This window comes from Astatotilapia calliptera, chromosome 9 (assembly GCF_964374335.1).
Source record: "Astatotilapia calliptera chromosome 9, fAstCal68.1, whole genome shotgun sequence".
Taxonomy (NCBI): domain Eukaryota; kingdom Metazoa; phylum Chordata; class Actinopteri; order Cichliformes; family Cichlidae; genus Astatotilapia; species Astatotilapia calliptera.
Window position 1 is genome coordinate 17,105,898 of NC_137430.1, and position 27,328 is coordinate 17,133,225.

Sequence of the window (27,328 nt, forward strand, 5' to 3'; positions counted from 1 at the left end):
ATTGCCATCAGCAATGCTGGCCCATCAGCAGCATAGCAACTGTTTCCAACAATTGCCCCCACACTAATTCTATCGCTGTAGCCAGACTTGCCCAGGGTGTGGACATTAAGCTCAATTTTCATCTAAAAGTGATTGCATAATGTCTGACAATGCAGTTGAGAAAATTGGGTGTTAAGGTATAAATGGGATGATAAAAGGAGGCAAAACTTGATTTGAGAAACAAAAAATGGGAAAACTTTTATTTTATTCATGCATGTAAAGCAAATGTTTTCACTTCCATTTAGTAAAATCTCAGACTGTTAACTAAGGAGTGGGTGCATTCGAATGTTGACATCACTACAGTAATTAATGAACAAGAATAATTAATGACAATGTTAGTAATTTAGATACTTTAAGCAATAAGGGACCAGCAAACTGATGAAGGCAAAGAATAGACAAATACAGGACTACAGGCTATGAAACCATCACTGGTGGATGTACATTTGACAGAACTTACTCCTTATAGGACATATATCATAGATTATATACTATAACTTAATCACTATTCCTCCAACGCGAACATAGAGCAATTTATTTAAACATATCCAAGTATACATGGAAATACAGTATATAAGGCAAAAACAGAACTTTTGAAGGGCAATATTTGCACGACTATCTTTATTCTTTAACACAGCCTGAACTCCCTTTGGCAGTTTCTTTAAGTAGTCTTCAACAATAGTTCTGCAGGGTTCTGGAGGACAGTGGCTTTGGGGTCATGTTGAAAATTGAAGCCATTGCCAATCAGATGAATCCAAACCTGACAGCGTTATCCTGTGGTCATAATACCATAAATTTTAACAAGATCTCCAACACCACTGGCGGAAATGCAACCCCAAACCATGACAGAGCCTCCGCCGTGTTTTATAGATGACTGTCGACACTGTCATACCTCTCTCCTGACCTCCTCTGTACATACTGATGATAATTTGAATCAGAAATTTTGATTCACCACTCCATAAACTCTTGCTACTGATTTTCAGTGATGTTTTTGTGCAATTTGGCATCGATCACTATTTTCTCCCTGTTTGAATAGCTTATTGAAAGCCACCCTTCCACTGAGACCACTTCTGATAAGGTTTCAGTGAATAATAAATGGATCAACTGAGGAGCCAGATGCATGTTTTGGGTCCTGTGTCAGGTCTTTGCTGGATTTTTGCCTGGTTTCCTTAGGTTTTTAAAGGATATGCTGTATGTAGATTCAAATGCAACTTGTTGGTGCAAAAATACTATTTTACATGCATCAAACTGTGTTACTGTTGGTATTTTTCATAGATTCAAGTAAAGAAATGAAAACAAATGATGTGTTTTTGTGACAGGCTGCCTGAAGATACAATTTAAAATATATTTTGTTCTTTTGTTGTATTTTATGTGTAGACACAACACTGATTCACACCTCGAGTTGTCTTTTTATGCTCGAATGATTCACAGGTCAGTGTTAAGTGCTTAACAACAAAAGAGAAGAAGCATTCCTCTGAAAATGGTACATTTCAAGGACTTTACTATTTTGTCAAAGGCAAAGTGACAAGAACAGGGGAAGGATTAAGCTTAACGAATCCAAAGAAAAGAAATAACTCAGAAATTAAGTAGAGAGTAAAGAAGTTTTTTTTAAGAAATCAGATCCATTCAAACTGAATTCATTCATTAAACACTTGAAGGCAAAATAATAGTAAAACGAGCAGTCATTGCACTACAACATTTACTGAATGAATGAACAACCTGTTATCTTGGTCTTATGGAGCGAGCAAATATCAAATATGAAACCAGTTTTCTGTGGGAAATCCAGAACAATCAGTAATCTCTACTGAAATACTTGTTTACATAGCAAACACTCACATAGACAACTAAACTGATGAGAATAAACTGCTTCTGTTCATTCATCTTCACAAGCCTCATCTTCACCTGGATGTCAGAATCCTGATAGTGGATCAGGTAGTGCTCACCGTCATAGTCGTAGCACACAGACGTCCTTTCCAGCTCCGCTGAAACGGGCGAGGTGACACACTTGAAGGGCTTCCTAAATTCATCTAGCAGAGTCAGACTCATAATGCAGCAATTCTACAAGAAGTTGAAAAGTAAATAAGTGCCAGTGTGTATATTTCCTGCCTGCCACACCACTGCTGGGAATTTTATGCTCGTGTAATACCTCCACTGTGCCCTGCAGGGCCTCACAACACCAGGGCAGGGTGATGTCACCAGACAGAGATGTGTGCTGGGACAGGTTTGTGCTGCTAATGACTGTTAGCTGGATCAGCCCATCAGAGATCTGAGCTAGACAGAGAAAACACCGCGTGTAGACATTTATACCCAATTTAAGACAGCTAAGCAGTTTAAGTCTACAAGCGCTGTAACCATCAAACACAAATAAACACAAATTTTTTATTGAATTTAGCTAAATTGTAACAAATTCAGAGGCTGTATCATATCAGTAGATTATTATATATAGCAGTTCTTACACCTAAAGAATGAAAGTTAGACTATGTGGATTAACGCTTTAAAATACTGAATGAAGACTTGAGTAAAGAAAGTGTTTTTGTGTCCCTTTTTTCTACAATGATCAACATTTTCTCTGCATTTTTGTTTCGTTGAATGAATTACTCTTAATGTATAACAATAATGGAAATCCTTAGAGTGAAGTAGCCTCTAAACTGATTGTATTGTCTGGTGTATGACTAGCTGTTAATAAAAAGTAAGTACTAAGCTGAAATATTCCAAACAGCAATTCAGAAGTCTCTTTTTTTATGACAAGAGTATAGATCGCAGGCTCACAAAAGTATTCAGTATTCTGAAATACCTTTCTGTATAACCTCCCTTTTATTCCACATATCCAAGTTTCCTGCCATATAGCTGAGGTTTAATTAGTTTGAAAAAGCAAGCCTGTAAGTGTTTGTCACACATGTGAAACAAACTATGGAGGCACATAAAAATAGTGCTGTACATGCCTAAATACAAATCGATTGGTCTTAGGAAATAAATACAGTCATAAATTTGCAGAAAAAAATGGGAGGAAAAAATCACAGCAAATGAATTCTTGATATTTAGGACTCTGTTTTGTATCCCTCTTAAAGTTACTATACATGTAAAACATAGGTATACTGTGGGGGTTTTTTTATATTACCCACACAGTACAGAAGATTATTCATATTTCCTTGGCATAACTCACAGTGCTACTTAATGAATGTGGGTACAAAATGTGGGTATGAATGGATTACTTCTGCGGCAGAAGAGCTGGGAAAAGCTTCCGGACATGAGCTCGCATACAGTGTTGTGGAGAACAATGTGTAGCTGGTAACCATGGAGACCGTATTCAGGGTCTATATCACAGAAAGGGGGTTGGACCACCGGCTCCACATAAGAACTGAAAGGGGAAAAAGGGAAAGAGTTGATAAAACCAGAAAGTGTAAACTCTGTCTAGTGGGGGGGGGGGGGGGGGGGGTATCATGGCAAAAGCATTTTCCTAAAAAAAGGCAAAGATCTATTAATTTTGTGGAGCATAATAAATAAAAGTGCTGTACTCCCACAGGAAACCAGGAGAGGGTGCTATATCCTTACTATGCTGAAGTACGGTATCATTAACACTGTGTGGTCCTGAAAATGTTTTTGTTTTCACGTGGATGGAAAGTAAATTACTGTTGGGTAATAACTCATAAGCCTCTGGAGCACCTGCGAGCTGTGAGCAATTCCACCAGACAGCAGAGTTTGTACAATTCTAATCCTGAAAACTAATTAAATTAATTAAATTGTTAGTTCTCCAGGCTTCTTAGCCCTTCGATGCACAACCTACCAATACGTACACTCTTCCACGAGTGGGGTCAAAAATGACCCCAAATAGAAACAATGCATTTTGCTATAAACTCGGTTGTTATTCTTCAAAATCTTTAAAACAAAGAGTTGTAACATTCTCATATTTGAGGTATTCCTCATAAAACATGTTTGTGACATGAGGCCTTTTGCATTTTTATTTATTTTTTCATTAATTTTAAGAAAGTGCAGTTTTTGTATCACTTGTACCACTTCTGTATGCTTGCTCTGCATATACTGCAGAAGCTGGGCCTTCCCTCTGAAAGGCACAAGTTGTTCATCCACTGTAACACAATCACTGAGGATGAATTTCTGCCTGCAGTTGACCAGGAACAGGCCCCATATGTAGCAGAAAACTGCCATGTGGTTTGTTTTCAGTCGGTAGGCTCTGGTCCTCTTGTCATCAAAGTGCAAGAAATGGCGAATATCTTTAAATCTTTGAATTGACATAGTGGCCTTGTACAATGGGTTATGCAGAGGACTCCCAAAAACACACCAACTGGTACATCCCAGTTCTTCTCACTTCCTACAAGAATGGTCAATCAAATGAAGGCCAGGAGCTTTTGTTTGATTACATTTTTCCACTCTTTTCCCCTGTCTGTGGCTACTCTTTGTGCCTCCATGTTTGTGCATGTCAGCACCTCTTCTATTATATTATCAGACATGAACATCTATTGGGGAGACAGTACTAGACCCAGGTGCAAGCCCTGGCCGACTAATTCAGAATATTGTGGCTAGAGCAGTAAGAGGGGCTCATACTGTTGGACTCAATATCCATTTCCTCTTCAGAGGACTCATCAGAGGACTCCTCTGTATCTGACTGGCCTTGTTCAGTGTGGGGGACAGTAGTCTGGATACTCTATATGTTAGATGTCAGATTCTGAGTCAGTGCCTCTGATGGGCTCTTCATCCCATCCGTCCTGGATCATTTGTAGGGCCACAGGGATCCTAGCTGGCCTCATAGCAGCCATGTTAAATATTTTTAAAAAATCAGAAAGGACAATGTTTGAAATGCACAGGAAACTATAAACAGGGGTGTACATAAGTGGTCCTCAGGTGCGCATTTGCTGTCAAAATAAAAGACGCATACCAGATAAGAAGTTGGAGCGCTCGTTTGCGTACATTAGATGTTCTGGAGGAGGATAGACATTTGTTCAGAACTCTTAAAGATGTTGAAGAAGCAAGCTCCGTAAGCAATTACTTTGGTATTCCTCCACCGCAAAAGAAGCGTGTATTCTCAGAATTTCTGGGAATACTTTTATTTTGACAGCGAATGCACACCTGCGGACCACTTATGTGTAGCCCTGACTATAAATCGTGTATGTTACTGTGTAAAAATTAATTCTTGATCCATCAGAAGTTTAAGTGGGACAGTCAGAGTTGCTAAGAATGAAAGTTTCATAGAAGATTCCACAGGAACTGCTTGGGGTCATTCTTGACCCCACTTGTGGAAGAGTGGGGTAGTGATACAAAAACTGCATTTTTTATAAATGAATGAAAAAATAAATAAAAATGCAAATGGCCTCATGTTACAAACATATTTTATGAGAAATACCTGGAATATGAATATATTACAACTTTGCATTTTAAAGATTTTGAAGAAAAACAAAACACGTGTGCATCTAAGGGTTAAAGGACATTCAAAGCTCTTCTTTGGAAGCCAGCTGACCTCTTACTGACGTACTGACAATGACTTGAACTACAAATTTCTAATCTGAATTCATCACCCCATAAAACCTGTTTCCAATGAGTTTCACTCCAGTTCTTGTGTAATTCTCATACTTCAGCATTTTCTCCCTCTTTCCCTTTGTTAAGAATTGCTTCTTGACAGCCAGCCTCCCACTGAGACCATTCTTTCTACCATGTCTTTGCTGAATGTTTTGCTATTTCTTAAGCACATGACTTTGAGGTACTGTTCATCTGCTGTCATGATTTTAGGTCTAACACTTCTTCTTCTTTTGTCCTTGTTGAGAATTTTCATCTAATAGCTCAATTAGCCCAATTTAAAATTGGTTCTTTGCTAAGCTGTCTGTTATGTGGAGAAATCACACTGAATCGTCCCCTGAGTTGTGGGCCCTTTCTGTGCTCGATTGATTCGGTCAGTGTTAAATGGCTTAACAAACAAATAAAGAAAAACAGTTTTCTGAAATTGGACTGCAAATAATTCCAAAGAAAAACTATTTCAGAAACTCAAATCCCACTGTACAGTGCATCACTGCAGGAGCAATACTGTCAGTCTATACATCCCTTAAATTTGAGACGCAGCACACCTTGTATGGATGTTCATAAGAGGGGGTGGTTATAGTCCAACCTACCAAACAGAAGATCCCTGAGTGCTTCTTTCCACCAGCTTGTGGAAGTGGAGGGTGAACATGATAAAGGCAACTGAGCACTGGTCCTAGAAAAAAAAGATGCTTAAAGATGTCACTTCTCCCTGTGATAAATACTGTGTATCTTGTTCTGCTACTCTAAGCCAGTGAATAATAATCAAAACATGGGATGAATGCCTGAAGTAATTACCCTCCAGACACCGATGATGATGCCAGGCTGTAGCAACTTAAGCTGCACCAATCTGTCCTGGCCAATGACTTGCATGTTCTTAGTTAGAGTCTGCATGTCTAACTTCTCCATGAGGGACCTACAAACAGGGCTGACAGAGGAAGCAAAGACAGCAGTTGGTTTTACTGAGACAAGAGGCGAAACAAAGGGTGTAGATGGATGTCAGCTGCCTTTACCTCTTTGGGCTGACGCAGGCTAGCCTCCTGACACCGTACAGCTGAAGGGTGGAAATCTGCTGGTAGTCGGGCAAGCGGTCTCCTCCGCTCCAGCACAGTGTCACTGAAGTCTCAGTGAACTGGGACCGGCTCTGCTCCAAAGTGCTCTTACGCCCTGACTTATCCATGACTGTCAGTTCCCAGGTGACGTTCAAGTTTCTAGAGTTAGAAAACAGAATGTAGAATTGTAGGAACAGGACTTTTTGCAGTTTTGCAATAAAAGCAAGAGAGAGAGAAGAAGAGAGCAGGTGAGAGTGAAGCTAAGCATGGCAGAAGTGAACAGGTTCTTTAATACCAAATACCACATAAATAGTCCAAATGAATCATTGAACAAAAATGTAATCCATCCATTTGTCTTCTAATTTATTACAGTGAAAATAACCGGGCAGTGTTTGGCAGCGTTGCTCTTTAAATCAGAAAAATTACAAGTTTATTTGCTGTTACATCTCATTTGTCAGCAGAGGGAAGTAGTAGGACTCCAGTTAAAGCTGTTCTTGCTAATGAAATGATATGCAACGAATGAAATTAAAACTGCAGCTGTTGTGACAAATCTCTTGATCCAGTTCTGTCTAAACTGTGATTCAGGGCTGCCCCTACTGTGATGCAGCCGGCGCCTCGCTGAGACACCATCCAATATCAATTACGTGGGGGAACAAAGTTAAAAACTGGAGCAGCCCAGGGGGCTCCAGCAGCTGACCCCAGGGATTTCACTCTGCACTGCCTGTATGCTTGACGTCTTGTGAAATGATTATTACCAAGGTAAATCGCATGCTCCTCATGGTCTCTAACAGACAAAAAAAGCCCTATAGGGAGTTGTCTGAGTCGGTGGGAGGAAGGCTGAGGTGTGCGTGCATGCATATGTCTTCTGTGGATGAGGGGTTGGGGGGCTAAGTAATTTATTTCAACAATTCAGACAGCCCCTGCAAGGAACACAATTATTTCTATTTCCCCTCTGTACCACAGCGACTGCCACAGAACTCAATATTGAGTGCAGCACAGCCTCTAATCAGAGGTTATAAAAACACAGCAGAATCTGCGGTGGAGGTGGCGAGGGAGCTCTCCCCTGCGTGCTGGCATCCCCCTGAGCAGACATCACGTTCAGAAAGAGACCTCCTTCCTCACCTTTAATAAGAAAGTGTCATTAAGTGTGACATCAAAAACAAACCATACTTTTTGTTTTTGATTACCAGCAGCTTGAACTATCCTCTTGTTGTGTTCTCCCCCCACCTCTCCAACCTTGAACTTTCTCAACAGCGAGGGTAGATCTCCAAAGTTTTGCTATTTGCTAACAGCAAACAATGAACAAAGGCTTCATACAGCTGCTTCCAAACAAATACCAAATCCCCGTTAGAGCACAGACACAGCACGGATCAACACACCTCCTTTCAACTAAAAGGATATAAAATTCACTATAAAAGTAGTTAACATGAGCATTTAGAGAAAGAATAATGACATATTTTTCTTTCTAAATGTGTTTGAGTAGGTGATACATAAAGTAAATGGAAAACCTAATTCCTTTGAACTAAACTTGGGTTTTCTCTCTTTATCTGTCTCACACTTCACCTGAGGACCCACTCTGTTTGGCTGGGTAGCCCTGTGTGAATACTGATGAGTCCAAGCCGCCTCGTCCACTTGATCATGTCACATTCGGCTACAGTTTTGAAGTACAGCCTCTTATAGTAACCTTCGGGTCGATCCTGCACCTCCATCGTGGCCATCCTCAACAGAGATTTGTCCATACACTTTTTATTCTTGCTGAAATCCGCAATGTAAAGCTTTCTCCACAGAGCACTGCAATGACAGCATCAGGAGAGTGACCGACTCGGTCAGAAAGGTTACAAACCAGTACAGTATGTCTAGTGTGATCATTTCTTACAGGGTGGCCAAGAAAAAAGAAGTTTAAGTTTTATTCATCAGAATGACAATATCAAAACATCAGCAGTGAAATTTCACGTTTGAATAAGTTCAATAGTGAATTCTTCCATTATAGGAATAATCTTTTCTACTAAGAGGAAACTATTTAACCCTGTGATGCCTGAAGCATGAAATCATTCCAGAAAGTTCTGATATTTTGGAAAACACGACTGTTTATTGAACCTTTTGAAAAAAAATTAAAGAAAGAAATTCATGTCAATTTGCATATAGTATAAGCTTCAGTTTGTATCATTTTTGCCACACTGCAAAAAAGAATCACACTGATGACCTGGAGCTCTCAAATACTCATGTATTAAATATGACACACTTGGCATTGCAGACAACACTGATCACTGAGTTCTTGGTATTCTTTGGTAGTTACTGGAGGACATTTGGGTTCTGATTGTGGTTCTGACCAACAACAAAAAAATCAATGTGTCAAGGCTGTTGAATTGACCATAGGCTGCAATCTGGCTGGCTTTTTTACATTTCAGAATATGTCCTAAATGATATATAAATATATATTTTGATTTGTAGGACATGTTTTTCACTAACGTGAAATGTGTTAATGAACTAGACCTTTAATAAAACAAGTTTGTGCATCCACAGAGTGTCATGATCCTTGCCAAATCATGCAATCACAAAATCACAATTTTGAAATGTAAACTTTGTGCATTTGGATTGCCTCCAAAAGGTGGAGAGCTAGATGCTTCAGTACATAAACTCAGTGAGGATCTCTAGATATGTGGCTTGAATTTCAGGCCAGATATCCAGAGATATGTGGCAGGATTAAAATTGGAGTAAAAGACCAGTGGAGCATAGCAGGTAATTTTTTCTAAATATCTAAAAAGAAACATGAACCTGAATATCAATGCACCACATATGGGTGCCGAAGCTTTTATGTTTAAGTAGTTGAGGAACTTGGGACCATGCTGTAAAGTTTCCTCTTTCAAGGTCTAATGCTTTTTCTCAGAAAAACAGAAGAAGAATTGGGGCAAAAACCACAGAGCTCCCGTGCCTTGGACTTAAAGGTTCTGCTGTAAGATTTGGAGGCATACTGTCCCTTTGCTATTGGATTAATTAACATAATCATGTATTTAATAAACTGTGGAAGATGCACTGACAAGATGGTACTTACTTGCTGTTGGCAAGCTGATAGAAGATCTTATTGATGTGGTTTATGCAGCAAAGTGTAGAAGCATCCAGGTATGACAAAATCTTAATCAGGATCTCAGATGGCAGTCTATGGAAAAGGTAATTAGACATGACTACAAGGATGTGACAGTGTGCCTTCATGCCTCCTACTGTTCAGATTTCAGTCTATGAGATAAATGTGTTCTGAAAACACTGCTTGGAAATCGTGTCATACACTTCTGGCAATAAAGTGAAACTACTTATCTCTATGTTCTGTTTTAGTAGATATGGTGAAAAAACATAAATATGTAAAGAACTCAGCTGAGATTTTTAGATCTAAAGGTCTAATGAAAGCCATCCAACCATCCATCCATCTATCCATCCATGCCTGCTAATTACAAATACTGCTAGGTTTGTTGGCTCACAGCTGTCCTGGTTAATGATGCCATTGCTGTCCAATTAAATCACTTGAGTGAGCAATAAATTCATCTTCCTATCACCTGCCCGCTCAGTCACTGTCATTTCACTACATATCAACAACCAGATTAAATTACTTCAAGAATAAATTAATTAAGAAACCAGATTGGGCGTTGTTTTAACAAGGCGAATGATTTCATACGACAGCTTTAAAGTTCAGATTATCCAAACAGCCATCCTCTCACTGACTAAATTCTTGCAGCTGTAATAATAGTTAGCAAAAATAGATGTAACATGTGATATTAGAGCTCAAAAGTTCAGCTTAAGTCTGCAACCATGGCAGTACAGAGCAGTGCTTTGAGCTGCATACGACTGTTACCTACATGCTTACTTTACAATGGGCTTGCATCATCTCACAGTGCTAACATGCTCAGATTTTGTCATATGTTAGTATTTCTGTATTGACTGATTCATGCTAAATACAAATACACTGAGGCTAAAGGGAATGAAAATTTATTTTTCAGTTATTTAGTTAGAAATTAGAAGGAGCAGAAAAGGAGACATGAGCATTTCTGCACCTCCCTTTTCTTCTTTGCATGGTAGAGTTTTAACTTGAAAGTGTGATGATGATTTTCAGTGATGTGGTGCTTTCAAGGCCAGTCTCCAATATCCGATACAAATAGTTTAACACAAATGATTGAAATAATTCAATTGTTTGATATTTTTTTCTTAAAATGTTACAATCAGATTTAAGATGTGCATATAGTTAAAATAAATAAATAAACAAAGGGATCTGAAAAATAGAATGTCTTTAGACCAACTGAATTTGGTCACAACCGTGATTGGTATTTTTATTTTATTTTATTTTATTTTTCTGTATATTTGAATCAGTGAAAAGATTATGAAAATAAATCCGGGCTGCACTCCAAACCTCTAAGACTCTAACCATTGTTGAGTGAAACAATTATTTCTGCTCGTTGAGGCGTTCAGACTAAAACAAATATTAAAAACAACGCTGTTGCTAAATATGAACGATTAGCTGTTTTAACAGAATCATTTTGGTAGTAGAGGCAGCAACCGTCTACTAACTGACCTGTTTTTCTGTGTTGTAACTGCCTACATTTAATGGGAAAGAATCCAACTGCTTAATTCATGTAGTAAAGTGTTTTCCACTTGAATTGATTTACGCTGTGCTGTTATTGTATTTGTTGCTACAAATCCTTTTACTTTGAAGTCTATAAACAGCAGATCCACTGTTTGAGCGCTGAATGCCACAAAGATTAAGAAGAAGAAATGGCATGTACCGTGTATAGTCTCTGCATGCACTGACAGATTACCTTTCCATAAAGCTCTGAGTGGACGCTGGGGATGATTTGTCAGTTCTTTTGGACGTCCTTAATGCTCGCCCGGGAACGACTGCTTTCGAAGCTGCCATTTGTTCCGCTGGTCTTGACAACTTTGTGACAGTTACAAGATAATTTATATTTGCAAGGTTTTAAGGTCGTGAAACTTTAAAAGAGCGTTTATTTGACAGCTTTTTTACTTAAAGACCGTGAAGATAACATCCGGGATCCAAAATGAACAGCTGGTACTGTGTTAAATCCATGAGTAGGCTACATTAAATGACTTAATTCTCCTTGTGTGCTAACGAAATTCCGTGAAAGCATCCGGTCACCTTGGTGACATCGGGTCCAACGTCTTCCGGTGGGAAGAAGCACAAATGCCTTCAAAATAAAAGCAGAATTTAGATAGGTAGATAGATAGATAGATAGATAGATAGATAGATAGATAGATAGATAGATAGATAGATAGATAGATAGATAGATAGATAGATAGATAGATAGATAGATAGATAGATAGATAGATAGATAGATAGATAGTCAATTAAACTTGATCTGGTCATTTAAGTAGCAGAGGGGTTTTATAATCAGTTTTAACTGCTTTGCATTGATTACATTAACAGCAGATCCACTAGAGAGGCAACAATGAGACAACAAAACAAAACAGGATTAGTTTAACAGATGGAGGCCAATGACATTTTCACCATCTTCATCCTTTTAGCTGATACTATCAGCTTATTAATTTAAGGTAAATACAACCATGTTGACATATTCAAATAGGCACACATCTTAACATACTATAGTACAACATCAAATAATATTATGTAACTCTCACTGTTAATGTGTTAGCTAGATTAACAGTTAGCACCCACAATGTGTTAGAGAGTTGTTAGCGAGTTTACAGTTTTACACAAGTTTGGCTCTCATTTTCAACATGTTTGAATCGATAATTAGTCACCCTTTAGTTTTTGTTAGCCTCACAGACCAAGAAATGCTATCAGCTGTACACACTCCACAGAGGCCCAGAGTTATTGTAGATGAACATTTAAACAGTTTTACAACCATTACACATGTACAAAGAACTCTGCAGACTGTAAACATTGAAATATAATAGAAAACTTTAAGATGTTATACGTAAAACATTGGGAGAAGGTTTCATGTAAATGTAATTTGTTCTTCTCATTTAAAGCATGACGCAAAATCTACATTATTATCAATGACTACATTTACAGTGGGCAAAAATGGGTGAGGAGGAGACCATCGGGGCCAAGCTGGATCTGGATTTCTGGATCCAGTGGTTTTTAGAAATCTCCTCCTCTTCTTTCATCACAGCTGTCCTGTCCCAGATGTGCTGTTGATCCACTGAGGTAGATGTCTTTTTAGAAACATCAGGAGGACTGAAGCTTAACTCAGTAATAAAGGAGGACATTTAATCTTCACCAGCAATCTTCAGCCAACTGTGCAAAATATATGGATTTATTGTTAACAGTGTTTTGATCAGCTGCCCTGGGCGTCTTCTATTAATGCTTCATTTTATGTTTCTCAAAGGATGTAGGCTACAGAGCATACAGTCATTTAGTCTTTCATATAACTCTAATAATAATTCAGAATGCTTTTTAACCTGAATATTTGAAATAAAAACTCTCACTTCCAAATCTAGACCTATAAAGAGCTGGTGAAAGTCAGAAATGTAGACATAAATTTTAGTTTCAGCTCATATGTATTAAGCTTTGCCATTTTCTTTTGACATATTTCGCTGAGTAAAAGCAGCTGTAGTCACTTCATAAATGCAATAAGAGCTCACTGGAAAGTATCTAAAATACAACTAATGATATTTTAATATCTGAATACTGACTGAAGGTGAAGTTGTATTTACATGCAAAGAAAGGATGGACCCTCCCTCTCAGACTGAGTTTATGAAACTTAAATTAGTTTTAATGTTTGCTACAAATGGGGGAAAACACCTCAGCCAGACAGCTGTGGTTAAACCCTGTTCACTTTAATTGTGTGTTAAAAATCTGTGTTTTCAGTATTTAGAACACATTTCTGTGAATCACCATCAACAAACTGAGATATCAGGTAGAAACTAGAATTACAGGCAATTTGTGAATGTGAAAATTTCCAATCTTCTTAGTAATCCATCTTTGCTTAATGCTGTCTTAATGTTATCGAAGTGCTCTTTTTTTAGAGGGAGCAGTGTTATTGATTACTTAATTTATTGTACTGTTACTGTCCATTCAGATGTGGAAAGAAACAGAAACATGCTGCTGTTTGCAGATAGTTAATAATCAGCTCTAAACAGGAGCTGAAGAAGAGTCCAGCCTGTTACTCTTACAGTATATAATGAATGACTTTTCTCTGTTTCTCATATAAACCGTTTCAGTGCCTCATCTTTGGCAGCCTGCTGCATGAATTAACATCCTTCTGTTCGGTAAGTCAGAGCAGCAGAACTAATGTCTGAACTACAGCGCTGACTTTTAATTAACATTCAAGCTCAACAGAGTGATTTCTTTAGTCGGGGTGAATTCATTCATGTGCACAGATTAGCCACCGAACACCGGCTTAGCTTACTCCTCGTCGTAGCTAGTTATAGCTAAGGATGCTAATTTACTAGTTAGCTTAAAATCACACATTTTACTCATAGAAAAGGTACAACAGTGCCTCTGATCACTTATGTTGGTTAGTTCAGTTTACTGCAGAATACAGCATGCTGTTAGCTTTAAACAGAGAGTCGTGGTTATGGGAAGTAAAGGTTGGATCTTCTCTCAGTCTTCATCTGCAATTCACAACAGAGATATGAGAGTTTCTCCTGACAGGAGCTGTCAATCAAAGACATCACCGTGATATCACACCCTAATTTTACAGCTTTGGGTGAGTAATTTGAAGCATAATCATGAGAAAAGTGACCACCCTTGAACCCAAATCAGCATGATGAGAACTACTCATCTTTGGGAAAACCTTTTTTTTTTGTTTAGTTTGACAGCTCTGTGTTTGACAGCGAGTGTCTGTGGTCATCTGTTAAACACAGTGGAGGCTCTGTCATGGTTTAGGGCTGCATTTCAACCATTGATGTTGGTGTTTTTTGCAATTATGAATGCAGAAAAGTACTTTCAAATATTAATCCATCATCCAATGCCATCTGGAAAGAGCCTGATTGTCAGCAGCTTCAACTTTCATCCTAAACACACTGGTAATGCAGTAAAAGCATACCTGGGTAGAAAAACACACAGGGGAACCTTATGAGTCATGGATTGGCCTCCCCAGATTCGGGACCTCAACATTATTGAAGCGGTGTGGAATCACCTTGACACAGAACACAACAAAAGGCAGCCAACGTCCAAAGAAGAGCTTTGAGTGTCCTTCAAGAAGCCTGGAGAACTATTCCTGAAGACTACTTAAAGAAATGACAAGAAAGCTGCCTGGGTTCAGGCTGTGTTATAGAATAAAGATGGTCATAACAAATATTGAATAGCAAGCTGATTAGAATTGTACGAACTCTGTTTTTGATTTATATGCTATATTCCAATGTATATTTTCATTTTTCAATAAATAGCTGGAAGGAACCCTTCCACACCGCAGGTATGAGACATAGTTCAGTGTTTGTGTGGTCAAGAATAGTGTTAAGGTCTAACAATGTGCCACTGTGATCTGAGTCTTCTGTAACAGTTAATGGCTTCTAAGCCAGAGTCCATGTTCAGGTTGTTTGAAAGCAGTTTAGGATTTATGCGAAGTTTGGAAAACAAGAATTACAATAAATGTGCATTTTTGTCTTATAACACAGCTCACCCAACTAATCTACCCCAAAACACATTTTCCAACTTTCCAGTAACTGTTTCTCTCATTTATGAGGTAATTTAAATTAAGGTATATTGCATATTACAGAAATTAAGTTGACTTCTCCTTTATGATAGTGATGCTGCATCTAAATTTTCTGAAGCAATGAGTTTGCACACTTAAGTAAAGCCAACTTGTAAGATTTTACCTTGTAGTTCCCACAGGGCCGTAAAGTAAACTGTTGACGCATGTAGATGTACAGAGTACATATTTACACATACTGCACAGATTTACTTTCATTTCCTGGGGGGCTGAACACATTTGACCTTTACCCCTAAACCACGATTCAAACTGCACTCCTAAAATTTCTTAGTTTACCTGAGAGAAAGCTACCTTTATCCTGCTATTGAGATTCCAGTCTCTACAGTGTGATTAATACAACTGTGGACACACACACACCACACACACAAATTAATAGCTGTCACTGTAAGCTTTAGCAGGCACAGTACCGCCTGCTGTAACCTTTCCCTGGATTACCAATATAACTCCTCATCAGGGTGTTAGCTCAGCACTAGCAGGGGAGGAAAAGGCAAGATTGATGCTATTTGTCTCCTCACACATGCTAAGATAGAGGTCACATCTTACTGAACTAAGACAAGAGAGACAAAACACAGTCTCTTTCTCCACATTCATTCATTCTCCAGCAGTGAGAGAGAGGACTCAAAAATGAAGCAGTTTGAGAGCCTGACCTCATTTCAAAGATGAAGATACAGAGTCATTTATAGCTGCACATAGACAGATGGACTGGCAGAAGGATGGACTGGCAGATATAGTGGGTATTTTAGATCTGATGAAGCATATAGTGGCATGAGCACATGGAGTGGATCTTGTTTAATTTAATTCGTTATATGCCTAATATTTATAATATTTGTGACAGAGGTATTGATATGTAGTTGTGCACAAAAAGGGACACTAAAAGTATACATGCATGTGTGTTATGTACAGAGAAAACATGCAGAAAGATGATAAGTCATTTTCTTTGCAAAAACAGATGGCTCACTTTAAGACCCATCCCATAATTGACCTCCCCCTTTTCCTAGAAGCCAGTAGGCTCTGCTAGCTGTCAGGGAAAATCACCATAACCCTGTTGTCACTCTAGCTGATCAGCTTGCCTGATGAAAGTGAAGTCCCTTTCAGGGCAACAGCAGCCCCTGGTATAGTAATGGCATGTAGGCCACATCCTTTTTGCTTGCTTGTCCCCCGTACTTGACATTTGATGATTTCTGTAGCTATGTGTCCTTCTAAAGGCCCGAGGACAGCTGTGGCTCTTGGATACCTGATGTCACTCTTCCGCATGGTTTGTCAGTCGGCTGTGACAGTGCAGTGTTTGTCAAATGGGAATGAAGGGAGCAAAGGATTAACCATGATTAAGCCTAAAATAATGTATTTTTAGTAGAGGACTTAGCATGTACAAAGGCATGTGAAACACACTGCACAAGTCACATATTCTTCAGCTGTGTCTGAGCTTTCAACACTTATTAACAGTGATATATTCTCTACCTGCTCATCTTATCCAATCGCTTACTTGCGTGAAACCCTAAAACAAATTCCAGCTCTGATAAATCAAAAGTAACACAGTCTGTTCCTTTACTTGAGTGGATAAAACAGCTGGCCTACAGTATCTGCTGTGTACATGTATAATGCAGCCACTTAGCACTTGGTAGGAAGTGTGAAAACGACAGCTCATTAAAGGTCCAGCGTGAGGTTCGATACTTGTGAAGCCCATCCTCAAACCATTCAGAAGTGTGGAGCACTGATAGGAACCCTCTACAGCTCTTCAAAGGATGATGGCATGTCAGAAGTTGAAAAGAAGAAGGCTAAGGGTGGAACAGAGAAGTGCGGGTCATACTCGGTGAAGTGAGCTTTGTTGAAGCTTTACCTGCTTTGAACCTGGTTGTGAGATCTTTGTTTTATTTGTGATGTGATGGAAGACTGTTGACAACCATGTGTCAGTGGAGCATGCAGGTGAGATGCCACACAAGTTTATTGTCTTAATCTCTTAGATTCTTTGATTTTTTTTTTTTTTACCCCCCTTGTGTATCTCTAATAACCTGACAGCCCTTATGCACAATTTAGATCCGCCACTGGATGGCGCACGAGTATCTGTATTTGATTCATAAAAAAATTGCTTTAAGTCCCAAATTAGTAACATATACATGCATGCTGAATGTACCATGTAACTGCAAGGTTACCCGCTGCATTCCCCCTTCATTTTGGATTAATCAGACAGAGATATGACAAAACCAGACCATATAAATGATAGTCCCTAAGAGCGAGTGATCTTTGCCAACCTCAGGGGCCCCCAAGCTCCCAGCATAGCACGTATGACTGTGCAAACAAACCTATTAGTCCACGCAATGTGTCTTAATTGTGGGGCACTTCTGAGAAGTCTCGTTGCAGTGGCCACACACAAAGATTGGGCGTGAGTACTCCCTCGAAAGGCAGCCCAGAGACTCATGCTTTTTTCTGCAGCAGTAGCAGCAGCAGCAGCGATCTGAGCGCTCAATTTACAGTCTTGGAGGGTGGGACAGAAAGCACACCAGCGGGATGGATAACGCAGGTAGGTCGTGGTTTATCGTTCCTTTATAGAAATGCCAGAAAAGTGCTTGTTTCATCACAATTATCAGCCAGAACGAGGATAGAGGAAGGGAACATCTTTTTTTGGACATTTTAATTTGGTACAAAGTGCTGCAGCGCGCATTCCCATCAGCAAACACGCAGCTGAAGCACAAATAATTGCTTTGATAGGATAATTATAAAGGATGATCAATTTCTACACCATGCTTATTAGGATTGTGGTATTTAACGTTCAGTCTCTTTTCCCTTTACGCACAAGTCCTTTTACGCACGCTGGTTACAAGTTTATTAAGTAAACTATATACGATCTCATTGATGTTATTGTCTTACAAGAGAACTATTTTTCTCTTATATCAGGAATTGCAACCGCAGATGTCTGAATACTCTCCCAAAATCAACTAAGACGTGCAGGAGGGAGGGGAGTCTCAGTCGGAGAGAGTCTGAGTGCGTCTGTGTGTCAGAAGGTGTTTGAGAGAGTGAGGGAGCATCACATATTGAGGAAGAGAGAGGGGAAGATAGAAGGGACCGACTCTGGACCAGGTGATCGAGAGCTAACAAACCTCCAAGGGGCTACCGGGCTGTATCAGTGTGCACGGGATCAGCGATCCAACCATGGTGCCAGCGCGCTGCCCGGGACGCTGTGCCATACTGGCACTGACCCTCCTCTTGGGATGCGGCGTGGCTTTCTGCCTTGGCCAGAACGACACGGAACCCATAGTTCTCGAAGGGAAGTGTCTAGTGGTGTGCGACTCGAACCCTTCTTCGGACGGCGCAGTCACCTCCTCACTTGGCATTTCAGTCCGCTCCGCTGGGGCAAAGGTGGCTTTTTCAGCCGTGCGTGGAACCAACCATGAGCCGTCAGAGATGAGCAACACGTCCATGACCATCTATTTTGACCAGGTCAGATGTCCACTGAATTTAGCGTCAACACACCCATATCCAATACAAGTCCGATTTTATTCTAAAATATAATTTTCTCTTCGTACAATCTGTTGGGTGGGTAAAACTTATGATCTTGCTCGATATTGATTTTCTATTACTTCTAACGCTCTGTGCGATCCGAGCCAGGAGGTTTTCTAAAGACTTCGGCGTTATTTTATGTTTCAGAAGGATTCGTGTGCGTAATTGGCGTGATCTGGAGATGCGCCGCCAGACGATCACCCATGCACGATCATTTACCGCATGCGTCTTAGGCCTCGGTCGCATTTAGATATGCAATGTGTTGCTTTTGATTAGATATTCCAATAAGTTTTCACGGCTGAGGTCTTTGGACAGCGGCCTGTTATACGCCTCAAATTGGGATCCTTCCCAAAGTGCGACTGAAGTGCTGCCTGAAACATTTGGCAAAGCAGCACCAGGCTTACTGGCTTATACGCCTCTTTTTTAGTCACTGCGCACAGCAGACACAAACAATACGTTTCCACAAAACCAGCTGTTGTGTTGAATTAAGCATGCACATAAAAAATAATCATACTAATAAAGCACTGTCTTATTGTGCTCCCTTTCTTATCACAGGTTTTAGTGAACATCGGCAACCATTTCGATCTCAAAACGAGTGTTTTCCAGGCTCCAAGAAGGGGAATCTATAGTTTCAGCTTTCACGTGGTGAAGGTCTACAACAGACAAACTATACAGGTGAGAAATTACGAAAAACGTGGGGCGCATTTTTGCATTTCCTGGGTACAAGACTCAGCTCCAAGTTTCTCGTTGCTCTTAATTGCAGGTGAACCTGATGCAGAATGATTATCCGGTTATATCAGCATTCGCCGGTGACCAGGACGTTACGAGAGAGGCGGCCAGCAACGGAGTACTGCTGATGGTTGAACGGGAGGACCGTGTCTATCTGAAGCTGGAACGGGGCACCCTAATGGGCGGATGGAAATACTCCACCTTCTCAGGCTTTCTAGTCTTTCCTCTATAATCTAATCTGCGATGACTCACGTCGCATGGGACTCTGCTTAGGTTGAGGAACCAAAAAAGAAAAAATAGAAAAAAACGAAAAAAACATGCCATTTATTTTTAACTAAAATAACTGTCAGCCAAGGAAGCCGACGAATATCTGTATACCTACACTCGTCCACTATCTAGTCAAATCTGAACGTTTCCTTGGAGTTTCATATATTCAAATCCATCAGCCAACTCTAACGCAATCTGGATGATTCAACGTGGCCCGTACTTGTCGGGTACGTGGATTTTTTCCCCCCCCTTGCTTGGAAAACAAACTTTGCCGACAGACAAACGGGTGTACCTGAGAGGAAATGGACAAAGGAGAAGATGGGGGGAGTGGAGGAACTGACACCTTGGACAGGCCGAGTGTGTTATGCTCTATTTTATGTTTGTATAGCCTTAAACAATTTATGGTTTCCGTCCAAGTGAAGTATATGGAATTATATGGACAAACAACAGAAGAAGTGCTTTCACGCCCAAGGCATTTTTTTTGCACGAATGGAAGTTTTATCCTTATGTTTTGTGCTGTCAATGGTGTTGCGTTTGGATGCTGAACATATTGAAAATACGCCAAATGTAGGCCGCCGACGAGTTTATTTAAAAGAGAAAAAAAGGCGACATATTTCAGCCACCGAAGACGACTTAGAGCCCTTTTATTTAAAAAAAAAATAGTAACAATGATATAATTTATAAAGTACATATTCACATTATTGTGTGTTCTACATTTCGGAATCTGCGTAGCTTTGACTGATTTAATGTTCAGTGACGTTGCTCACCAAATGTACATTGTGGAAATTATAGAAGAATCCCTATGTCCCGCTTAATAAAAGGTATTGTATTGTATAGGCTAAGTGCATTTATCAGTTTTTGTTTGCATATAGCTTTTCAACGAAAGGGGATCTATCTGTGTATACAGACTGTAGGAAAAATACATGTTTGCAAATGAAGCTCAAAGGCCTCAAGAGGGAGCAGAGGTTGAACTGTGAGCAGCTCACTCTGGTCGCTGTCCGAGGTGCTGAACCTATGGGCTTTTTTTTTAAAAAAAGGGAAAAAAAGTCAGGCAACAGCTTCTTAAGTCAAACACTTCAGTGAAAACACTTGTTGTTGCCGGCTGGAAACTGCGATTTAATAACTGGGAAATAAGAAATATCTGAAATGCGCATTTATGAATGCACTGCTGAGGAGAGCCAGGGCAGCTCCTGAGCGTGAAGTTTCAGCACAGCACGACCGCACACCGCGGAAACGTCCTTCTTTGTGGCAGAGCCGAAGCTCACGTAAAGTAGACATATATTTGGAAGCGTTAGCGAGGTGGTTTGCAAATGTGGGTTAAAAAGAGAGCGAGAGAGGTCGTAGTATAGACTGTGTGCAAAGTTTGTTTCTTTTCCTTTCTTTCTTTCTTTTTTTAAATCACGTGACTGGATGCCATCTTGTTTGAAAAAGGACGTTTTGGGGATATTTCAGCCCACACACTAAAATATCCCCCCCCCCCCCCCCCCCCCCACTTACACGCAGTCAAAGTTATACCACATACCCCCAAACCCACCACCCCCACAACCCCTCCCTTCCCAGTCTAGGAAGGCCACACCTGAGTCAAGATGAACTGCATGACTCATACAAATTAAAGAAGAAGAAAAAGAGCAGTGCCAAGAGCAAATATTTGCTCATTTTTTAAATTAATATTTTTTTGTTTTGTTTAAAGCTATCCCCTTATCAGATACTACACTTAAGAAAAAAAAATATCACGCTTTTCCCCGGGCCAGTGATAATGTATTCAACAAACACAGAAATATTTTACCATGCATATAGTCTGAAAAAGACTAAAAAAACATCCTGTGGGAAAACATATGGCAAATGCACAAAAACACGAGAGGAAACTTGCTGTTTCTGTGGTTTACAGTAAATGAGGTGGACCAAGGTGAAAGCCTGATGTTTCCTTGTTAAGTCTGTGCCACTTAGAGATAACACTTTGGGGACAATACAGATGTGAATTGAGCAAAAGCAAAAGCGCTACAGAGAAACTCATCCCTGTTTTAACAATGTGGGAATCTGCAAGTTTTCTTGAGTCTTTAATATTCAAAGTCCAGCAATGTTTTTCCTCTAAAGTCTTTAACATAAAAGTCTCTAAACCTAATGGCTAATTTGGCAAATGTGGCCCTCTTTTTAAGTTCTGAGGGCCTTTTTTGCATTATAGACTTTGGAGTGTTAACTCTGTGGATGCAGCCCAGCACAGAGTAAATACACACCTTTGATTATGGAAGCTGTGACTTGGTGTGCTTGGATACAGTATGTCTGTAGAGAAGGAGTGTTGGAGGAGATTTGTAAAGAAAAACACAAAGGACAATCACAGCATAGTTACTTAACCTAACTAAATGTCACACCTGTTGACATCTAAAGAAGTCTTTTATTTCTTGTCCTAGGTAAAGGTCGGTAAAGTTGGTTATGCTAGAAACTACTCTAGCAAAAATTCCGATATTTGTAGGACAAATCTGCATTGCTTTTTTCCAGTCAAGCTTAAAGTGCTCTCAATTTAGGTTGCAAAGCTTAATAAATCTCTCATTCGCCGCTATTTTTTCTAGACTTTAGAATAAACAAAGTTCTTACGAGCCTCGGTGAAGACTGTCTGATTGGTTGAGCATCATAAATCTGATCCTCACCCTTACGGTGAAAGTCATTGTGCTGAGAAAATGTCAATTTAGCACAAAGCCAGCATGACATTGGCAGAAAAAACAGTTACGAGTACTGTACAAAACCTGCCAGAAGAGTTGTGAGCCAATTTGTAGCAGTTTAAGACCATCCTGGGCTCGTAGAAACATATTAACACAACACCATTGTTCTCTGTCAAACACACAGAGAAGAAAACATAAAACTAACTGTTTGTGCAGCTGAGGGTTAAAAATGAACACCAACAGCTGCTGGAAAACATTTGCATGTATAATTGACAATATCGTACACGTGAGCAGCTGGGAACCTTTTTTTGTTCACTTGGTTGCTTCTACCGCACGGATATCTGCTTTGGTCTTATTTTTTTTAATATACCTTCATTGTGTTTATAACAGAACACAACAGCTGAGAACAAAGATAAAGACCTGCTGATGAGCAGCTGATGCCAGCAATAGGACTGCACAAACGGCAGAAAGTGCCAGCAAATCATTGTGATTTTGGAGAGTGTATTAAACTGGCCTATAAAGTACTAATTGTGCCCATACTGGAATGAGAAATCTGCATCCAAATGATCCCCTTAGATAATTAAGATAGCCATTGAGCACGTAGCAAACAAGACATGAAAAATAAAACCTTTTCAAGATTATTGCGCGCAATCAAATAAGTTAGACTAAATCACTTCTTTCATGTAAATAACACAACTTCCATAGATGGGATTATTAAAGCGTGGATATATTTGTTGAACTCCTTGGTGAGTAAAGCTGTTTGCAACTTATTAGGCACAACAGAGTGTAAATGATACCATAATGCTGCCGTTATTGCTAAATATTAGTCATCCTAACAGGATTTTTTTTGTGTTTGTTTGTTTGTAGCAGTAAATACAGAGTCACCCACACTGTCAAAGCTCACAATTCGTCCACTCTAATTGTAAAACAGACTTGAGAATGTTTTTATTGAGGCACAGATGGCATTTTACTGTGCTTAGCAGCTATACACGGATAAATAAATAAAAATTATAGATAAATGCAAAAGCCAAGAACTCATAGGAACTTTTTTTTTTAACTTTTTCATCTATAGTCTCCTAAAAAAATCCTCCTCATGAGGGCTGGTCCTCTCATTTGTATGACTCTGAGATACATGCATCTGCAGTAAGATCATAGGCGGGCTGCACCGCGGGCCCATCGACGTGAGGGAGGTGCAGCCGTACATGCATTTGAATTTAAATTATGTAATAGACTCATGTCAGTTATTCCTTAATGAGGTTGTTTTAGAGAACTCCCACTTACAAATCACACATTTACACTTATAACCATTCTGAACATGCATCCACACCGACACACGCACACACATGCACGCGTGTCACTGCTCATTCAGCCTTGAACAAAGTGGCTTCCTATTTGGAAACATCTAAACAAATCTTCAATCCACTGTAGGGAAAACAACATTAAAATCGTTTTAGAAATAAGAATTAAAGTTGTTTGGGGGCTGATTTGAAAGCTGTCCTCTGAAGATCAAGACGGCTTTCATTTCAGCTCCTCTTGTAGTCTCTAAACATTTAATTACACTGCCTTTGCATATCTTCAGTGGGTGATTTGTTCAGTCTTAACAAGGATGATAGTTGGCAGGTAAAATGTCATCTTCTCTCTATTTTGTATTTATTTATTTATTTTTACCGAGGTAACAAGAAAATAATTACGCGTCATTTGAGCAAACAAAACGAAGGCCAACCTCTTCCTTTTCTCGTTGCACGAAAGCTCCACCGATTAAAACTCTTGAAGTGTTTCACTGAAAATTTTGTAAATATTAGACCTTGCTCTTGCTTGATGGAAAAAAAAATCCTGCCCTAACCTTGCGTGTAGCACAAGCTGATGTCGGCTCTTTATTTATTGATATCATGATACTGATATGTTTCCTTGTGCATCAACAACAGCATATAATACAGCAGTTTTCATACTAAATTAACTAAACTGTTACACATACATGTATGCTTTTACCTCCATAAGTATTTTCACTTGTGCATTCACAATCTGATAAAAGCACATATTGGAAACTAAGTTTAACCTCAACTGAAGCGTCTTCTTTTCCACTGCTGAGCAAAGCTTTCTTTTTCAGATCCAACATCTCCTTTTCCTTTTCTGAGAACCAAAGTCAAGAAAACATTTTGATGCTGTTGGCCCACAGTGAGACCTTTAAGAAATGTCTTCCTGACCCATCTTGAATTCCAACCTATGGTTAAGCAGCACTGGAGTTCACCACTTTGATTCACTTCTGTTATGAGAAAGCCAAAGAGAGCAGCACAACAAAACAGATATCAGCCAAGAAGTCAGTATTTTTTTACCAATGAAGCCAAGTGTTTGTGTTTTGGGCGTTTCCTGAATTTCTATATCTCATTCTTCTATTCTCCTCCAATGGCCGCCTGTGCGTGGACGTGCTTTGTACCTTCCTCTAGACTCCCAATTCCAAAGGAGAGAGACCCTAACAAGATTTTTAACCTTTCCTTTTGATTGCAGATGAGTTAAATACATTGGTATGCATGAGAGGGGAAAAAAACCTTCAGAAAAGGTGTCTTTTGCCTTAGACTCATTTTCTCCCAGTCCTAGTCCCTGTTATGGGTGAAATTGCCTTAAGTGTGATTGTGAGTGCGAATAAGCCTTTCACAGCATTATTTTTATTCAAGCTGTTCCCAGGCAAACCTACAGGCAGTTCCTTTTGGGTCTGAAATGACGCTTAGGGGCCCACTCAATCTAATATCTAATGTGACTGCGAGTTAAAAGGAAATGCATACTGAATGTCAGGATTTATCACCAGTTTTAATGGTCCATACCTCTTTAGATCATATTAAAATGCTCTTTTCATAGGTTCCCCCCTTCAAATGAGCCCTTCTAATTTCATGGGCCACAGTAACGGACACATTTTGTCATTCCAAGCATGGAGACATAAACCACCATGAAACATAAGACCACCTGTGTGCTCTGCAACAGAGGAGCACTTTCACCTATTGCATTATGTCGTCCCCCCCCTCAAATATTTAACTTTAAACCGCAAAACGACATCAAATCTATGTATGTATATAAGTCGCACATCCTGTTGAGTCAGACGTTTCACTTAGGCTTTGGTATTACAATCGTGCAGTGACCTAGCTAATTTGCACTTGAATAGAGCAACACTGATGCAAACGGAGAATACACTGAGAGGATAACATGTGGCAGTGGCTTGTTAATAATGCATTTGTTTGCCAAACAAATAAATAGACGCATAACACAGGCAAACATCAGTCACAGAACCGCTTCTGTGAACAGGCCCATCCCTGAAGAAAATGGGGGTTGAGGGGGTGGGGGGGTGGGGGGGGGGGGGGGTGGAAGAGAGAGTCTGTTTATTCCTTCTGCCACTGCCTGCAATATCCATACTGCTGAAACACGCAATTCCCCAAAGAAAATACAGCCTCGTCCAAGCCCACCCCTTCAGCACTCCCCCCTGCCAACCCCCACCATCACAAGAGACAGTAGGCAACGCCGAGCTCGGCATCCCCAGCTCATATGAGCGACTCCTTGATGTGATGGTTCCAATACATCATCTGTCTATGCACTGCATTCAGGCACAGCAAGCCCAAGAAAGCATCCTGGACCCAGCACCTAACCAGCTAAACTACATTCATTAGAATAGGAAAAACTGCCTCAGCACAACCAGCTGCAGTGGAGGACAAAACACACACACACATACACACTGTGAGTTGTTGATCCTGTGGATGATCAGGGGCACACACACACACACACACACACACACACACATACACACACACACACACACACACACACACAAATGCATACAGATGTGCGATGTGCGTGTGCAAAGTGACAAACGTAACAGCACAGCAGAGGAAGTAAGACTATTTTTACAGGTGTAGGTGTGGATTCTGGTTATGGTAATTTTATAGATCATGTGGAAATATAGCCGTGGGCTTAATAGGGTTCCATTTGTACCCTCAGTAAATTCAAATCACAAACCACAGTAAAGACACCTGAGCACTGTATGTTATACTGCTGAGTTTGACATGCCTGAGTTTTTGGCATGTCAGTTTGATTTCTAAGCAGATAGGACTAGAAAGACCACCAATGAGATGTCAAACACATTTCTGTCCACTTTATTTTTATGCATACAGCTTTATAAAAATAGTAAATGCGCTTTATAAAATGCAGTAAGGAAGGAGAAAATATGGGACAAATAAAAGCACAATCATAAACACATCTGAAGAGTCAGACTCTCAGAAACGTGTCAGACAATCCCGTAAAGCCTGTCAGGTGAGTCACGTCAACGTCCAAATGATAATAGCACCCTTCCCTGTAAATTATTGCAGTTACCCAGCTCTGTGGAGTGCCGACAACTACCCAAGACTTGTTGTTCTACACTGACAGAGATCTGAGCATAGTGCTGTAGTGCTTTATAGACAGACCAGGCAGATATCATCTAAGTCATCCCTCTAAATAAAACACAAACGATGTGATAACAGTATAAAAAGATTTCTTCCCTTTGACCAGACCTGGCTGCTTCTCTTTTTCTCTTTGATATTATTAAGGCGACTCATTTCTACATTTTTAATTAGGTTAAGTGAGAACTTTTCAATGCATAATTAAAGAATCAAAAGTAACCTTTTACTGTCACGACAGAGGAAGGAGGAGCCCAGTTTAGATCAGTCTATCAGGAGCTTTCTCACCTTAAAGCGACTGATGCTCATTATACCGTAATGAGTTTAATTACAACTCCAGCTAACGCCACTTAGTTAAACTCTACATGCACATTACGTTCTCATCTTTCCTTTCCATACTCGGCATTAAAGCAGATATTTTAAAACAGAGGGTTTCAAATTCACTCGTACAGACTTTCAAATATTTTCTG

General features: G+C 39.8%; 2 protein-coding genes across 5 annotated transcripts; one reads left to right on the forward strand and one right to left on the reverse strand.

The window, feature by feature from the left end:
• Positions 1 to 211: 211 nt before the first annotated feature.
• fbxo15 (F-box protein 15) lies at positions 212 to 11,772 on the reverse strand. Of its 4 annotated transcripts, XM_026180789.2 has the most exons (10): positions 11,620 to 11,772; positions 11,414 to 11,532; positions 9,664 to 9,768; positions 8,175 to 8,402; positions 6,573 to 6,770; positions 6,358 to 6,487; positions 6,153 to 6,235; positions 3,249 to 3,394; positions 2,183 to 2,307; positions 212 to 2,094 (listed from the first exon to the last, which is right to left on the reverse strand). In XM_026180789.2, the coding sequence occupies exons 2-10, from the start codon at positions 11,509 to 11,511 to the stop codon at positions 1,828 to 1,830; spliced, it is 1,380 nt and encodes a 459-aa protein (XP_026036574.1). In that variant the 5' UTR covers positions 11,512 to 11,532; positions 11,620 to 11,772; the 3' UTR covers positions 212 to 1,827. The 4 variants fall into 4 exon arrangements, with proteins under 4 accessions (XP_026036574.1, XP_026036575.1, XP_026036576.1 ...); XM_026180790.2 differs by having other exon boundaries at positions 8,187 to 8,402; positions 11,414 to 11,772; XM_026180791.2 differs by having other exon boundaries at positions 212 to 2,018; positions 11,414 to 11,772.
• Positions 11,773 to 17,470: 5,698 nt separating this feature from the next.
• Positions 17,471 to 20,617, forward strand: cbln2b (cerebellin 2b precursor). Its single transcript, XM_026180792.2, has 4 exons — positions 17,471 to 17,810; positions 18,185 to 18,727; positions 19,343 to 19,462; positions 19,551 to 20,617. Exons 2-4 carry the CDS (start codon positions 18,440 to 18,442, stop codon positions 19,746 to 19,748), a joined length of 606 nt encoding a protein of 201 aa, XP_026036577.1. The 5' UTR covers positions 17,471 to 17,810; positions 18,185 to 18,439; the 3' UTR covers positions 19,749 to 20,617.
• The last annotated feature ends 6,711 nt before the right edge of the window (positions 20,618 to 27,328 follow it).

What these genes read in the sequence shown, in the direction of transcription:
- cbln2b (XM_026180792.2), top strand. Translation starts at nt 18,440, where the DNA reads ATGGTGCCAGCGCGCTGCCCGGGACGCTGTGCCATACTGGCACTGACC. An exon ending in TGACCATCTATTTTGACCAG is followed by an intron (nt 18,728 to 19,342) that starts GTCAGATGTCCA and finishes TTCTTATCACAG; the next exon opens with GTTTTAGTGAACATCGGCAA. An exon ending in ACAACAGACAAACTATACAG is followed by an intron (nt 19,463 to 19,550) that starts GTGAGAAATTAC and finishes TCTTAATTGCAG; the next exon opens with GTGAACCTGATGCAGAATGA.
- fbxo15 (XM_026180789.2), bottom strand. Translation starts at nt 11,511, where the DNA reads ATGGCAGCTTCGAAAGCAGTCGTTCCCGGGCGAGCATTAAGGACGTCC. An exon ending in CAAACAGAGTGGGTCCTCAG is followed by an intron (nt 6,771 to 8,174) that starts GTGAAGTGTGAG and finishes TTCTAACTCTAG; the next exon opens with AAACTTGAACGTCACCTGGG. An exon ending in CCCTGCAGGGCACAGTGGAG is followed by an intron (nt 2,095 to 2,182) that starts GTATTACACGAG and finishes AACTTCTTGTAG; the next exon opens with AATTGCTGCATTATGAGTCT.